The 17,599-nt window shown below is 39.6% G+C and overlaps 1 protein-coding gene across 1 annotated transcript in view; it reads right to left on the reverse strand.

Annotated features, from left to right (window-relative positions):
* ubr3 (ubiquitin protein ligase E3 component n-recognin 3) overlaps window positions 1-17,599 on the reverse strand; it is a 39,870-nt gene that overhangs the window by 3,902 nt on the left and 18,369 nt on the right. The window contains exons 25-33 of the mRNA XM_070914376.1: window positions 16,247-16,396; window positions 15,120-15,253; window positions 13,884-13,994; window positions 13,200-13,400; window positions 11,689-11,825; window positions 8,187-8,272; window positions 4,724-4,829; window positions 2,684-2,784; window positions 1,409-1,533 (exon numbers count right to left, since the gene is read on the reverse strand). Coding sequence (XP_070770477.1) covers window positions 1,409-1,533; window positions 2,684-2,784; window positions 4,724-4,829; window positions 8,187-8,272; window positions 11,689-11,825; window positions 13,200-13,400; window positions 13,884-13,994; window positions 15,120-15,253; window positions 16,247-16,396 — 1,151 coding nt within the window. The remainder of the gene's footprint in view (window positions 1-1,408; window positions 1,534-2,683; window positions 2,785-4,723; window positions 4,830-8,186; window positions 8,273-11,688; window positions 11,826-13,199; window positions 13,401-13,883; window positions 13,995-15,119; window positions 15,254-16,246; window positions 16,397-17,599) is intronic.

Raw genomic sequence — 17,599 nt, forward strand, 5'->3', positions numbered from 1 at the left:
ACACATAAAAATAAAATAAAATGGTCATGGCATTATCAATCTATTGTCCGTTTTCAAGTATATGAATGTCACGTCAGAATATATAATGCAGATCACAATGCTTCACTTGGGGGTCTTCCTAGTCCTCCTCGTCAGTATAAAATGTGCTGCACTGTAGAATATAATGACTTATGCAGAATATGCAGAGGACAATAATTCTTTCTTTACAATACACCATCTGATAAGAGGTAGAGACATTACTGAATGTGTGTTCTGATAAAAATGCAACTGGTTTGGCTAGTATTTTATAAAGAAGAAAAGCTGCAAGCATTTATCAAGCTGAAGGTGGTAGAATATAAAACAGCAGTCTTATCTCGTCTGCTGTCCTTTGTCATAGATTTATAGGGGAGGAATTTCGAGCCCATGGATTTCCTTCCTCGGGGCTCTGATCTTTGTTCAGGCTGCATATTCAAATGCAACAACTTCTATTCAATTACAATGGCGCTCTACCAAATATGGATGCCGTCCTCATTGTGGATTTGAAATCCATCTTAATGGCAGCTTGTGAATGCCTGCACTACTGTTCATCACAGTGTAGTGGGAAGATACTAATCCTCCCCTCCATTATGGATGGAAACACCCTAAAGGGGAGCGTTTCAGCTATTTGTCTTTTGACATTCAAGCCAGCCACTCACTAATACAGATTTAATAGACTGAAGACAGACAGCCAATTAATGCAACACTCTCTCGCGATCACACTTTCCAGATAATGAAGATCGATACCGTCGACTGTGGAAATCACGTAAATGAAACCGGAAAGGGCTCAATTCATCTCAATACTAAGTTATACACAATGATTTACTGCTGTTGTAGACTGGTTCTAGGGAACAATCAGAAGATACAACTGGTTCAACAAACCGCCAGGGAACAAGTAGACTTTTAACACCCTTTGAAAATGTGGAAACTGCACTGGGAGCAGAAAATACAGTGATGGTTCTCCTTACACAACTATTTCAGCAGTACTTGATGGTCTGGCATGACAGCACAAAATCTTTATCTGTACAGTATGACCACCAGGTTTAACATTATGATTAGGGATATACAGAGATGCAATGACTAAAGAGGCCCATAACAAAGGAAAACCAACATATCAGCAACAACAAGAAAGAAATACAAGCCCAGAAATAAGCCAAATCCCTACAACAGAGAGAGAACATATTAATACAGATGAAGTAATGGGAGGTCACACTCTCAAGTGATTCTATTTCCTGGTCTACATGATTAAAACCTTGGAGCATTACAATGATGAAAGAAAAGGAAAAAAAGACCTACTAAATGCTTGACACTGGAAATTAAGGGATGTAAGTTTGGCATCAGCATGTCATTATGAATCAGGGCTCAGGCTACTCTAATACGATTTCACTTTTACCTTCTTGAGTGCTCCAGATGTGCTCCAGGCCTGCCTTTCCTCTGGGCTGAACTTAGATGAGAGTGCAGCCAGAGCCTGGGCGAACTGCAGGTTGTACAGCATCTTCACCACACAGTTAAAGTGCTCTACACAGGGAGAGAAGGTGACACTGATTATAGAAACCAAGCCAAGTGGAGAAGCACAATAGGCACAGATAAATGATTCAAAGAATTACATCAATATGAGATGTGTGTTATTTTGAATTAAAAAACATCTTCTATCAAAACAAAAAGCCAGTTCGAGAGGGTGGGAGCTATTCAGAGAGGCATTGTGTTTGGTTTCTCAGTTCTGCATAGAGAGAGTCTCACTGAGCAGCGTGCAGGATAATTATCAGAGTGTTTCAGGCAGAATATGTAGCCTGCCGGATATTTAAGTTTGGTTTAAAGAACAACAAAGAGTGCCATTTGGTTTCTTCTACAGCAAAGGGCTGCTGACAGCTCCACTGTCCTGGTCACTGTGAAAAGTGTCACAGCACACACAATTAAAAAGGTAGAACTGAAAAAGGATCCAATCATTTTATAGCAATCCAGTGCACAGGACCCCTGAGGGAATGATTGTGCATCACTCTTTCTATTGCTCAGAAAAAAGACAAAAAAGCATCTCTCACCTTGTTGTACAGAAAAAACAAACCATATTACAATAACAGTGCACACATAGTCTGTAGCAATGATGCATTACATGCTATAAAACACCATGACCTTGATCATAATCTGACAAACAATCCTTAATAAATCCTAAATCATGATTTATAAACGCTAACGCCATAAAGGATGTCTAACCATAATGTCAACCCTTTCAATCAAAAGCAATAAATCCACTTTTACCATGTTCCAAAAGTCCTAATTGTCCGTGCCAGCGGTCAACCTAATTCAGACATCAATGAAATGATCTGCCTGTTGTGACACTCCTCCCATTAAACATGACTGCAGTGTGTTGGGCCAGGTCTTTAGGTGGCCCTCCGCCTTTTCTAGTGAAGGGGCTAAGATGGAGGAGATGTGGCTACAAGCCACAGATGAAGGGCACACAAAGGAGGTGCAGCCCTCCCATCACCAGGGTCGTGTGTCTCTGATCCTCACAGCCAAACAACGGCAACAGTAGCATAGATAAGAGATGTGAAATGCTTCTTTCCAGCACTCAGCCCAGATTACTACTGATAATGGGGCTGACCTTGCGGAGCGGCCGCCGATACACTCCCTTTTCTCTTGTAGTGTCATGACGCAGACATAGGAACTGTACCTTTTCGCAGAGGCTGTGGCATCGTTAGCACAAAGATAATCAGGAGGGATGGGACATCTCGAAACAGCATGGGTACCTCAGGTCTCTCTTCATCAAAGCCACTGCAAAACATGCAACAGAGCGTTGATTTTTTATTTATTTATTTTTTTTTAATCAGAAGGTACTGTGTATAGTTTGTCTCAGGTGAAATAGCTGTTCTGATGGAAAGAAATCATAAGAAACAAACATTATAAACATGGTCTATAAAAACTATTATTTGATCGTGCAACCAGAGCAGAAGAGGTTAAAAAACCCTCGCATTACCATACACCAGTTCTCCCTCTCTATATTTTCAGTTTTCATTCATGTTATCTGCATGGATGAATAAAATGAATATCTATCGAAACGATTTACATACAAGAGAGTCGCAACTTAACATCCTGTCATTCAATGTTTTTACATGACAAACTTTATAAATGAAGCAGCAGAATTCGCTCTCTAATAACTTAAATGATGTAACCAAAGCGAAGCAGTGCATTCACTGAGAAGCAGAGGTGGACGTCCCTCGTGCTCACGCCGGTTATTAAGTTTTTAATGGCAAATACGTTTTAAAATGTGAAGTGATGGAGCCTCTGAAAGAACAGAAGTCACTTTTCTTTTTAACTTGCCTCTGTCTCTCTCGCTCAAATATCATGTGAGCTTTGTCTCTTTCCGTCAATGTGTGAATAAAGCCGTAATTTATGTAAATGTCACCTATGTCTGAATGCCAAAAAGCCATGTCTTTAACAGCTTGATGAAGGCAGCAATGTTCTGTATTGCATGTTTGAAGAGGACTTTAACAAAAGGTATGAGAGCAAAGGTCTTGCTGTGTATATAGTTTTAAATTTGCTTAACAAATGCATGGCTTGAAAAGGCCCATTTCTTGTATTCCGAGACCAAACTTACTTAATGCTAGTTACATATTCGTCTTGTGTGCCATCTCCATTTAAATGTCTTCTTCTGTTGACAATTCAGCGAGGTTCCAATATCCACTCTGCTCTTGAAAGGCCTCTGGGCTTTTGAATGAGAGGAACTGCACTTAAAGAATAATACCTCCCATTACCAAAGCACTCACCAGTTAATTCCACTGTGCATTGGAGGAAAGCCTTAGAGGACAGAGCTTTCAACCCCGCTAAGACCACTACATACAAACAATACTGTAAAATCTTAGTACAGTCCTCTTTGGTTTACCTAATAGAAATAAGCAATGTTTTGTATCTATGTAGAAACATCTCTCTCTGTCCTATTTAACTAGGCTAGATTAGGTTGACTGCATCAAGGTGTCAATGACAGTGCTCCCTCGCAAAACCCTAACAAAGTATTTTTAAACACCAAATGGCTCCTCTGAGAATACTGTATGGCTGTGAGCACTTTAAAAGGTAACAGGTGTAAAGGCTGTCTTACAACACTAACAGGGAGGAAAGGTTGTTCAAGCTCATTTGTATTGTTAAGTGCTGCAAGTAGCTTTTTAAAAAAAAAAATAATTTTTACTCTTTTTTTTTTTTTTAAGAGCATCAATCCTGACAACCAAACACATTTAGGCATTAAAATAGCATGTTCTGACGTACAGTAGTGATTCATGATAGAAAAAGACAGTGTGTGGTAGAAACTATGTCTTTTGTATTTTGTTAAATGCGGGTTTCTGTTAGCTAGGTGGACAGCTGGGACCTGAGATGCCGTGCTGGTATGGTGTTGGTGTGGTGCAATTGTTCCCAGTACTGTGAATTTGACAGGGTCGTTTTGCTCTCTGTGGAGTGCCCGGTAATTTGCCAGATGCAGCAATTATTGGTATCTATGGAAACCACGCATGGCCCCTTTTCTGTTTTTAGCTCTTTGTGTGGAGGGAAAGCTGTTGGGGGGCAGGAGGAAATGGTTGCCGTTTAGAGAGAGGACAAAGTGGCGCTTTGATTGCATGTTTATGTGAGGGAGGAAAAGTGTAGAGTTCTGGGAGGTATGAAGAATGTGGGAGCCGATTTATAGATTTACTGTTCGAAGAGGTACTTAAGAGTGAAAGTCACTCACTCTGCCTCTCTGCTTTGTGTAACCTGAGTCAGCTTAGTCCAGGGGTTGTAGGCTGAATCAATGCTGTACAGACGCATGTGCATGGCCAGCACATGGAACAGCTGATCTGAAAGGGGAGTGGGAAAAAAACAAAACACATCATTGTTATGTTTCTGACAAGATCTGAGAGGACCAAAAGCACCAAGAGTCTGTTTATCTCAGTGTCCATTGTCACACCCTACCAGCAACCAGTGTAGATCAAATGATGAAAGCAGTTGACTTGAACTGACTGCAGGCTAATGGTTTGGCTCAGATAAAACCAGGGCAGGCCAGATGGATACATGGTAGTGCTCGATAGCCTTGAGCAACTCTTTGGTCAGGTCACACCTGTTCGTTGTGAAACTAATGGAACATGAAGAGACTCCCCTCCCGCACACACACTCTCTCGTGTACACACTAGCTTTTAATAGCAGGGCACTTCACAGCCTCGATTGTGTTTGTCTGGAGCAAACCTGTTACAAGTACCAAAATGTATGACATTACAGCGGACCACAACATGGGAAAAAAGGCAGATAGTTGGCCAAATCATTTTAGATGTTAAGTAATACATTCCAAACTGAAGAAATGTCCTTGTCTTTCTTATTAGTCCAGAAATAAATTATCCTACTTATTTCTAATTATGAACTCAATCCAAGTCCTCCTAAAGACAGAAATTAAAATTGCATAAGAGCAATAGATTTAAATCACATGAACAGTGTTTGAAACCAGTGCCACTGAACCAATTAGTTCCATTTAGTTTCATCTTTAGGTGAACCCAACAACCTTCTGCATAACCTAAACCTTTTCCAATGAGCAACACTAATCCTATTTAATTTTGTTTTACAGGGAATTATGATGCTGTAATGCAGCAAAGTGCTTCAAATAATCAGCCCTGCAATTTGACTCGTGAGAACTGTCAATACTTGGAGCAACACTGCCCTCCACAGGTAAACAAAGACACAGCACAAAGAAAGCCAAGTGTCTGTGTCAGTTCTTTGTTGCATCCCATTTGTCTTCACTACGGCTTGTTTCCTCTCTCCCCTCACTACCACTCAGGTCTTCCCATGAATTAACCTGGAAGAGGTAAGGAAAGGGAAGGGAGGTCTTTTTCCTGTTATTGTCATAAAATTGCAAAATGTATACAGATGAAAAAGGCTTATTACAAGCTTCAGGGCCAATGTCTGATCACAGTTGTTTGTCTCTGCAAAGCCAATTTAAATGCGTGTGATGATAAAAAAAAAAATCAGTGGTGACTGGTGTCTGGCGTCATGGCATGATTGCTGCTACAAATCTAACAATAAAGCATGTTATTCTGTTTCTTAAACTACCGAGACAACTGTAAGACACTGGGGAACAAAGGAAGACAGGAGATAGTCAAGAAAAAGCATTTGCAGAGTAATGGGAGGTGTCCTAAGCTTTGAGATGAGTCAACACCATGGAGCTCCAACAGGAAATGGCTGTGCTCAGGACTACTTGTCTGGTTTCTAACAGCAAACACTGCTCTCTTTATTCGGTCTGATAAACCCACCTGAACAACCTGCCCTCAAGCAGAGACCTCTCACTTTGGTTGAAGATAATAATCATCTGCATTCCAAGTCACAACTCATGATAATCAAGATCAGCTCTAATTTTCTTTTTCTTTTCTAATTATAGACTTTAAAACACAGTGTGCCCTTTGATATTTCTAGATTACCAACTCCTTCAATCTGTTGTCATACAATTTGTTACCCATACACTGTCTAGAAAATAAGCCTCTTTCACAGTTGATATTTTGACTATCAAAGTAGGTAAAGCACATGTGTTACTAATAACATTAAGAGTGTGTGACAGTGAGCCAGCATGCATGCATGCTACCAGGACCCTGAAACCAAAGTAGCTAAAGGTAATTCGGCCATCATTAATTTTATTTTTTTTAAACCTGTGCTTTCCTACTGCGACATATCAAAATGTCTTCCAAGAAAAAGGTGTATTTTACTGATAGTGTTAACTTTACACTTTTTCACTGAATGCAATGATAAAAGTGCATTTTGATGTGTGCTCGCTTTTCATGGCACGTATTTGACAATTACATGTTTCCTTTCATGGCATATGATCATACAGTGGTCTACATGCAGCCACACAAAAAAAAAACAGCTGTCAACACTCTGTACTAAGTGTTGACTTGCAGTACTCCTTATTACTCCTGTACTCCTGTACTTGCAGTACTCCTTATTTGTACAGTACTGCAAGTCTGCACAACTGAGGTCAACATGATTTAAACTGCACAGGAGCAGCCACATAGACCCCAAGATTAATTCAAATATTTGCAGCAGTTAAATAAACCAAGGGCATGCTATTTGAAGGCTGGACTCTCTAGAGTTGATTTAGCCCATTTCAAGGGATTCAATTGCAGGCAGCTTGCCTCTGTGGTCCATCGTATCCTCATCAGTTGAAAAGAAGTATTACCTACTGGGAAACAGGCTTAGAAACCCCACGAGCTCTCATAGCACACGTCTGCTGTTCTCCTTCAAATCCATTTCCCCTAAGAAGAACGAACACTAATGTACTGCAACTGAGAAAATTTGGCCATCAGCACGGCTACATGGTTAATGTAGCTCAAAAATGGCAAACCTCCAGTGTGAAATCTCTTTTCAGCCACTCAAGGATGACAGGCCATTTCACTGCAGCAGCAACAACTTTGACAGAATAATTAAACAAATTGAAAATGGGGTGTTGTCTGCACAACAAACTTAACTCCTTCACCTTCATATACACTTTCTATTACAATATCCTATCCACAAATATTTTAACAATTAGGAAAAGATTTTAATCAGTAATCAATACAATGAATGCTGGTTGTGGTTGATGTTCAGCTTTTTCAAGAGGTTCAAATAAGATCACAGTCTTCCTCCTTCCCTAGACACATGCCCTTGTCAGCTGTGACACAATCAACTAAAACAGCACTTGACCCATTTGTCTGCTTCATTTACCCTGACTGCTCCCAACAGCTCACCTGGGACAGCATCTATCTTTGCCTGCCATTGCTAATCGACCCTTTGTTTTTTCTTTTTCCTTTAATGGTTCAGCTGTAACACGCTAGAATGGGTTTGATCTCAAGTCAGACACTTTATTAAACAGAGGCCCATGGGAAATGATGTACAGCCACCTGCAATAACACGTCACAGCAAAATACATCTGACATAGCACCACATTAAATTACCATTATATTCAAAAAGCAGTGAAAACCCTGCAGGTCAACTAAAACCCACAGACAAAGCATAGTTAAACAATTAAAAAAAATCAGTATAGAGGGAAAAAACATTTTAGAGCAATTTTAACTTGTGTTCAAGACTAGATGTAGCTACATAAGGCAATAGACACATTGTATACCAGTGGGGAAAAAAAGGTTTAGAGGAGTAGCACTGGAAGATAAACAAGATGAAGAGGTCTAGGAGTAAGTACTCACTGAGACATGAGCGTTTGGCAGCTGCACTGGCCCCTCCAGAGCACAAGTTCCCTCCCCGGTGCACAAGTTCCAACTCCAGGTTGGTCCTGAGGAGACAGAGTCCTGCTCGGTCATACCATCACTCACATCACAGTCAGAGCACATTCAAGACCCCTGGCTTTACCAGGACAAAAGCACTGGCTGTTCATTGGCTAAAATAATACAGTATTAGTTGACAAGCAGTATATCCTATGTTATACCTGCATATATTAATGTACAGTAAAAGTGAATCGTCAGAGTGGGACTGCTGGCCAAAGAATGCGTTATTCAATTAAATGAATAAGTGTGCAACACAGTGATTATATAGCGATATTTCAGCCAAAATACATGTGTTTATGTTATGTTATAACTGAGACGTGAATTATAGAGCACAACTAGTTTGCCAATTATTTTTAATAGAGGTTTATTTATATATTTAAAAATATACTGATGTCACTAAGAGTCCCCATAATCAATCAGCTTCATTGTACCACAATGGCTGCTTTTGTACTCCCAGTTCTCTCTGGAGGCAAGCAAGTAAAAAGTTCTTTGTCATGTTTTGCAGGTTGCATGGGATGAGTCACTGATACAAAAATGATCAATTTTGGATGCAGTATTCCTTTAAAAACAGCCATTGAAGCAGAGAGTGTGCATGTGTCAGAGAGTGGATGGAGGTGTTGATATAAATGGCTGAGTATCATCATATTCAGCTTTTGGTTACGCCTGCCTCTTTTACCAGTTTGATTACAAAGATGAAAGATGCTGCCTAGTCAAGCCGTTTAATGCGCCTGTTTTGCAGCGGCAATTCCGTATCAAGTAAATGACAGCTTTCCAAGACTGATTTTGCACAAGCTGGACCATTAGCATAAAAGCTGCTCCAACGACAGTTCATGCATAATCCCCAATGTGCATTTCCCATGCATATCCAAACACATTTCACTCCTGAATTTTAATTCCCCCAATATCAAAAAAGTGGAAATATAAACTAAAACCTCTAACAAAGTACATAGATGGTGAAAACAGATAGGTATTACTAAAATAACTGATCTGGGCCTGTTTTCATCCCGCCACTGGCCATTTCCTTCTATAGGCCAGGGAGGTGGGGGTAAATCCTTGGGTTTCCTGGGAGAAAAAGCAATTTCACATAGATAATGCAGCCACGGTGAAGCTCCATCTGGCTTTTGCTGATAAGAGTGCCCCTGTGACAAAGGAATTTTCCACTCCTCAGGCAATTTGCGCTGTTCATTGAACTTCAGAGAGCCAACAGGCACCCAGACATACTCAGGGGATCTTTCTGTTCAGGGTGGAGGGCTGAGGCAACCACAGTGATGGGTGGGCAAAAGGTCTGGATGGTTACGCTCCAGGAAGGGCAGAGTTTTTGGGATGGGAGCAGTGAGAAGTTAGAGACCCCAAGGTGAACTGAAAGCCAGCCTTTTCTCTAAACTGTGACTAGCTTGTTGAGAAGATACAAATACCTGAGAAAGGACTGTGTATTTATTCATTTTTTTCAAGATTATGTTTCTGGCCTTTTTGCCAGAGGATGTGAGGAGGGTGACATACGGTTAAGATTCCTGGCCAAAATAGAACTGGGACATCGCAGTTGCATCATATGCGTCTTAGATCAATAGCTCTCCCCAAGTTGCTCCACCACAATGTAATGTTAAAGAAAGGTGTGAAGGACCACTTAAAAAGACCAGCGGTCCTAAAACTCAGTCAGAGAAGGTGAAATAAATCCATACTCTGACAGACCTCATAGTGAACACAGAGCAAGAGTCAATACCATTTTACTGTGAGCTAAAGTGACAAAGCCGCTAATACTGCTTTAGAAGGGCACTGTTCTTGCTACACTTCCTGGACCAATGCAGCAGTATAATGACAAGTATGGAGAAAACAATTCAACAACACCTTCACAGCTACCTGAACAAATTTGAAAAAATGCAAAGAAATCCATATGTTTGGTGCAAGTACTATGCAACATCTGCAGTATTGAATTTTAGTTCCATTTCACGGCGCCTTTCTGGAGTAAAACCCCAACAAAGTAAGACTCCGAGAGAGGACACTACTGTCCTTTTGCATCGACAATCATTGTTATTCAAGCTGAGGAGCTGGCATTAAGAGAGAAACTGAAGAGCAGGCAGACATTTATCCCACTGGTCTCAACAGTCAGTAGTGTGTGCATGTGTGTAAAAATGTGTGAGGTAGAGCAGAAAGAGGACGTCCAAGTTCAAGGACTGCAGACGCAGAGATATAACCCAATATGACCAAGTTATAGAAATATTTCCAGAGGACGGATGGCATATAAAATCCTTCCAGCGTGTTCTGGGACTATCCTGGGGACTACTCCCAGTTGGACATGCCTGGGGTGCACTTTTCCCCGGTGAATGTTTGTTTGGTCGCTCGTTCAACAAGCTAAGGTGCAGGACAAGACGCAGGCTCATGTTGGTAAGTTAGACAAGAAGGACACTTTAGCAGGAAAGCTAATGTGGCTCTTGTGTTGTGTAGCAGGCTGCTGTCTGGCTCAGTGTTATCGTCTTTTCTGCCTATAATAGAAGGCTGACATTGCTGCTTTATGCAAGATTTGATTGGCTGTATCGAAATAAGGTCTCCATCTATGTAGATGGAAAGGCAGTCTGTCGAATCAAAGCAAAACTTCCGCCGCCTTCATGAAACCAAACATTATGAAATATATATTTCTCCCTTTTGGTTTGATTTATTCTCAATGGAGAACACAGGATCAGTGACTTACAAAGCAGATAAGTACGCTGTAGCGGACATGAAAAAAAGGCACTTTAACCTTCTCGTGAGGGAAGCAACTCACTCCCAACTCAAAGGGGCCAATTCACTGTTTGATGACAGAATACCATAGCCTCAGATATTGAGATGCTGAAACTCATCCCAACCACTTTAGACTCAACAACAATGCCCCAAGGCTTGAGGTCTGCCTGAATAATCCAAAAGAATTACAACAAAAAGTGACTTCTCAGCAGCATCTGGATGGAAATTCATTCTGTCCATGAAACAGATTCAGTGACAAGGCACAATCCTGGTCCAAAAATGCATAGACTGGATGGTCAAACTCCCATGAGTATCTGTACAAGACTAAAGAGTTGGTTTACTGTTGCACAACCACAACAGAATCTGCATTGCTTTCTGAATCTGAAGTATGACAGTAGTCTGGAGCTTCCCTTACTGTAGGATTTCCCAGGGAGGCTGGGCAGTATGATAGTGGAGCACATCCTCCAGGAAACCAACAAATCTGACCAGTTTTCCCGTCAACACAACCCCCCGGGTCATAATGGCACAAAATCGCCACCAGTTCAATTTATCAGTCACATTCACCTTTTCCTGTGCTTTTCAGCAGAAATTGTGATTTTTCAATATACAACCACACCTGAGTGATTACATGCCTTATTATCACCTCTAAGAATAAGATGTGAATTACATTTAGTGTAAAAATGTACAATGTCTCAGTGTGATTCCTCACCTTGCAACGGAGTACATGAAGAGGAAATCATTGTCGGGGGAGCCAGGGTTCTTGCCGTAGTCCATGTATTTCTTCTGGGTGGTATTCTTGATGTCTTTAATGACCAACTCCATCTCTTTACTCAAGTTGGATTCTGTCTGAAAAAATGAGAATACAATTAAGTTAAAATGATTTCTAGAATGGACTTTGGGAAGCTAACCTAGGCTAACAAAACTAAATAACATAAACAAGTCAAGATCTGGCACAAAACGATGAAATAAATAGGAAAATTAGGCTGAATTAGATGTATGTCCACAACCTCTTCGTCATGTTTAGCCATTAATCCAAACATTTCGTTATCAAACATATCCCATTACAGTACTTGCCTTTCTGTTATTAGCTATCAGCGAGGTGAGTCAATTCACTTTTATTGAAATTTCCTTTTCTTGTTTTCTATCCCCTCCATAGGCAGTTTAGACTGCAGTTTGAGATAGTTGATCTGGTAGCATCAATGGCTAAAAATGCCTCACAAAGAGACTGCAGACAGTGTAATACAGAAGCATATAATCATAGGAACTTTTACAGAAACAGTTTCCAGTTCTTCCTTTTAAAAATGTTTCATGTGTGTCACTTTGTAAACAGAAATTTGCTTGACTTAGCTGTTTTCTTGAGCACATTCTTCAAAACACCCACAGGGACACATGATGATGACAAATGATAAAACATCAATACCACAATGTCGATTTTTTTCACTTTATTCTACTCCTGCAGCACGAAGTTGCTCAAAACCATTTGAATTCAAACTTCTGACTTCCACCTTTTACAAACACCTGAAGGGTACATATGAATCAATATGTATTGTAATGGTTCATCAAATAAAAGGACGGTTCCAATAGATTGCTCATAGCTGTTAACCCTTTCAATAAAAGTTCTCTGCAATTCTATGACCTGCAATTCTTTTCCTTTATCCGTGTGTGATAATCCAATTACACCACTAAAGAATGCCATGAAAATGGTTATTAGACTGATCAAGGATATGTCATTTGCAATTATTAAAAGGTAAAACATGCAAAGACACTGGTGTAGTCTTTTAATCTTTTTAACTGTATTTAATCAAGGATACAGCAGGAGTAAAGCACTATCATTAGGAAGCAAAATGCCAATGAGAATAAATTAAAAATATGACATCCATCCATATAGATCATCAGTTCAGTGATTGTGCTGCTGGTAGTTATTGACATTTCAAGACATTTCAAGGCAGTCAGGTGCTTGATGAAACAGGGGTATGTCTCTGAATTCTCCAATTGAAAAACAGTCTCTCTAAAACAGAATGGCCCTGTTTACATATGTATCAAAAGGTCAACACTTTCCCCAATTTGGAGGAAGCTGTGTGTGTGTTGTTTGTCGTAATTATAATCACCATCTTTGTCACCACCAGCCAGTAATGATTTGACAGTGTGTTTTAAATACAGCTGTGCAAAACATACAGGATTCTTTTAGTGATAAACTCCTGGCCTTGTTGTAAAACTTACTGGGAAATGGCCAAGTTTCTCCTGAAGATCTTCCACCTCCTTCACAAGCACATACGTCTTCTTGTTTGTTGGTGTGTGCCAGGCACCAGCCTCTGTGCCCCGCCCAGGGCGACAGGGAAGGACACTATTAGCAAACTGTCGACAGAGTGGACACGTGAATTCACCCTTGTCAACAGAGAAACCCTGGAGGACCTGGTCATTCTGGAAAAAAAGACACAGGAAAGTTAAATTTGACGTATACACTCTAAACTAAAAACTTGAAAGAGGCAACTGATACTGGACTTTCTGAAAATCTGATCCAAAGTCTTTAGTCCATACTGCATCTATACAAGGAAAATGTAAACAAACAGTGGATGTCCAATCCAATGATTGCCATCAATTCATTGTCTAGTATTAACAAGTAATGCTAAAAAAAAAAAAGGACCAGTGCTCATCTTCGTACTTACAAGAGCTAACATGATGCCATTATTTTGCTGACATTTTGTCTAATCAAAAGCTAACAATATTCAAATTCTTATAATAAGAAACAGATAAGTAAGAACCTTCTCACAATTAAGTAGCTCTAATTACAAAGTGTTTCGTATATTCACTTCACTATTGACATAAATTAATCAACTGTCATCGATTAATTTTCTGTCAAATAACGACTGTACTGTAGATGACTATGGTATAGCTTTCTCTTACCCTCAGTGACTCCATGTATGACTTGTGGCAATCTATATGCAAAGTGTGTCCACAGGTCTGGACGTAGACGCCTCCATCCCAACCTATTGACACAGACTGCAGACAAGAGCTCTGCAGAATTCACAAGAGAAAAATCACATCAATTAGAGAATAGCAAATACACATTGCCAGTCTATTAGGTACACCTAGCTGAAACTGATGCAGTCTAATGCAAGAGTCCTGCAATAAAACCTCCCTTCATGAAGGTTATAAAGTTTTTGTTGAAACTGTTAAAGATTCAACTTTATGGTCATTTTGGAAGCTGTAGTTTGTGGTGCTGTTGAACTGTATTGCATTATACTGACAGGTCTTTATTATTATTATTTCTTCCACCCTATTTATATCAACGAGGGTAGGCTAAATAACAGAAACACCTTTCTGTATAATGCAATACAGTTCAACAGCATCACAAACTACAGCCTCCAAAATGATCATAAAGTTGAATCAACACTTTTCTAGTTTCAACAAAAACATTTTAACCTGCAGGACTGTTGTATTAGACTGCATTCATTTTAGCAAGGTGTACCTAAGTGTTCAGGCATTCAACCTCCTGTTTATTTGCGGTGCTAAAAAACACATTTAAACACATTACATCATTTAAACACACAAGTTTAAATGAACAAACTGCAATAAACATCCTTTTGATGTGGAATTTTAAAGCCTGCATCTTTTAACGGACAACTAGACTGAATCACCATGGTTATATTAGATTATATCCAATTCAACTAGCGTAATCATTTTTGGTATGGAGCTGTGTTGGAAGCGAATCAATACACAATGCTGGCATGAGAAGCAAATGAATGCAGCTAGGTCAAAGCAATTTTCAATAAAGTTTTAGGTTTCGTTTTTAGCAATAACTTGCTGTTTGTCACACTATGTTCAGCCTTAAAAGGTGATGTTATGTGACAGCCATTAGCTGGCCTGTAACGTGACAACCACAAGCATTAAGACATGTATTCTTTAACAGGGACCATCCAACACCCTACTGTCTCTTGGGAATTCAGCAGATGCAGATGCTCACATTGTTGATATGCATATAAACGAAATGTCAAGAAATTCAAACACAGACAGGATGAAAGGCTGTCATTAGAGCTGCTAGAGCCGTTATCTGACACACAAAAGTCCATATCGCTAATAGTGCTCTAAGTGCTTTCAGCTATTTTTCTCTCGTGTGGCAATATTTTCTGAGAAACCTACATCTTTGAAGAACCGTTGCATGAGCGTGAGCCTGACATCATGAGCCACTCCACACGTGTCTGCAGCGTAGATGTGCTCTTCATCGCTAGTCGGTAGCTTCTTAGCCTCTTTGCTTTTGCAGCGATGTCCGAGCACTGAAAGCCAATCACAGAAGTCAGTGGTGAATGATGATGTAATGATGATGAATCTGTCTAAATTATTCAGTATTTACATGAAGTTCATACAGTATTAGGGCTACAACTAAAGATTTTATTATTCGATTATTATTATATATACTACTTATCTTTTGTTTGATTAATCATTTAGATTTAAAAACATCAGAAAATAGTGAATAATATCTGTCTCAATTTCCCAAATCTCAAGGTAACGGCTTCAAATTAAATTTTTTGTCCCACTCAACCTCCAAAACCGAAAAATATTCAATTTAAATGATGCAAAACAGACAAAAGCAACAAATCTTCACAAAACTGAGCCGCTGACTCCAGAGAATGTTTGGCAATTTTGCTTGATTAATAAAACTCAGATTTTTATGCTTTTCACAATGACTGATGATCAGACACAATCTGGCATTCAGCTACAATGAAATCAAATAGAAAAACGTACAGCTTTAAATTATATAATTGCTTATGTAATGTAATTGTATGCTATTACGGACCCACTGTTGGTCACTGATAATAGATTTTATGAGATGTTTTTGGACGTTGAGGTCAGAGCCTTCTGAACCCTTTTACAAGGTGACTAATTACTAATCAAACATGCCATTTATTTGGATGACAGAGAGTGATCCTCCTCAGTCCACAAAAACATGGAAAAGAAATGACCTCTTACAATGATAGGCTCCATGTACAAGTGAGCAGGGATCAACATGAATGATAAATTAGCTAATTAATACAACGGTTAACTCACCAATTAAAAAACTAGATGTTCAATATGGTGGATCAAAAGGTGCTATGAATAACGGATTTGGTTTAAAAGGCGAGACTGCCAACAGAGAAATAGAACAGTCATGTCTGGTTATTTAAATCGTACTCCAAAACCAAGAAAGTGTTAACCACCAAATGTGTCCTGTGTAGGCTATTCATTTCAGCATCAGAGAATTGAAGGGGAAGATGCTGGACATGCAGTACCTGAGGATGCTTGTAGGAGGACTACTAGGCCAGTGGGTCTGTCCTCGGTGGAAGGTCCGCTCTGGCCACAGATCACGCAGTCATAAAGAACCTCAGACTCCATCACTTCAGATGCTCCAAGGTCCATGGCTGCCTCAGTGTCAGGGGATTCTAGCACAAAAACAGTTAAAATCTTAATATAAGTTTGCAAAAGCTTCCATTACAAACGTACACAATAAACATATAATCGTAATCATGGGATGCACTGCAACACCTGAAGACAATAACTACTGAAATCTGTAAAAGCAATTTTGGGAAAATTCAGAGAACTTCAAAATCATTCATATTCAATGATCTGTAAGAAATACATTCACCTCTGTGTGAATGAAAAGCATTCAACTGTGTGAGAAACAAAAACACTTAAGAGGCAATGTGGTCTGAAAGCCTTTTCTTTAGGTAGATCAGAAGTGGAGGTAACGGTCCATGCTGAAGGGAGGGCACTGACTGCAAGCCATGCTCCTAATATACTCAATTACACAATACTACTCCTTTCTAACTTACACTGAAAATAACCAACTCTAAGAACATACTTCTGACTTTGATCTTTGGTATATTTAATAATTCCTATGTGTTGTTTCCTCCATACAACCATATTTCAATACTGGGAACATAAATTCACTCTCTGCCGCCCCTGTCTGCATGATTGGCACAGCACTAGAAATAAACTACTGATGCAAAGTTAGCTTTAAATGTTAAAAACTGTGTTCAATTTGAGCAGTAAATATTGTGGAGAAATGTCAAGCTGTGTTGGGAATTGATTTATTGCTTTTTTGAAAAATATGTTCTCAAGAGAGGTCACTGTGTTCCTGGGGAAATGAAGGATGCATTAGATGTCAACACCACAGCTTTAGCCCCAGGCCATCCCAGCACAGAGAGCCACCAATGTTCCGCACAAATACACATAAAAGGTAAGACGACAAGGACGCACAAACTGTTGGTGTGCCGCTGTTTTATGCTTCCTACAGAATAAATATCTGAATCCTCTTTAAAGTATTGTATGCACACAATGTTACTAAATGCCTGTTAGATTACTGATCACACTGAACATCTCCTTGCATACAGATTTGGTATAATTTGTTCAGGTTTTGACATATCTGTCTTTGAGATTCCCACCTCCACTACAATACAATACAGGTGACTGGAATTTGGTGCGTGGCACATTGAAAAATATGACATTTACTAATTCAACCACATCTCTTTCTACAAAGAGCATCCAGGTTACTCTGAATAATCCAGAGGACACACTATCAGCTTTCATAGGGACTATTTCTGTTAATTATTCTGAGTAACAGGGACAGTGATTTGGGAAAGACA

The sequence above is a fragment of the Enoplosus armatus genome, chromosome 11, assembly GCF_043641665.1.
Source record: "Enoplosus armatus isolate fEnoArm2 chromosome 11, fEnoArm2.hap1, whole genome shotgun sequence".
Lineage (NCBI taxonomy): Eukaryota > Metazoa > Chordata > Actinopteri > Centrarchiformes > Enoplosidae > Enoplosus > Enoplosus armatus.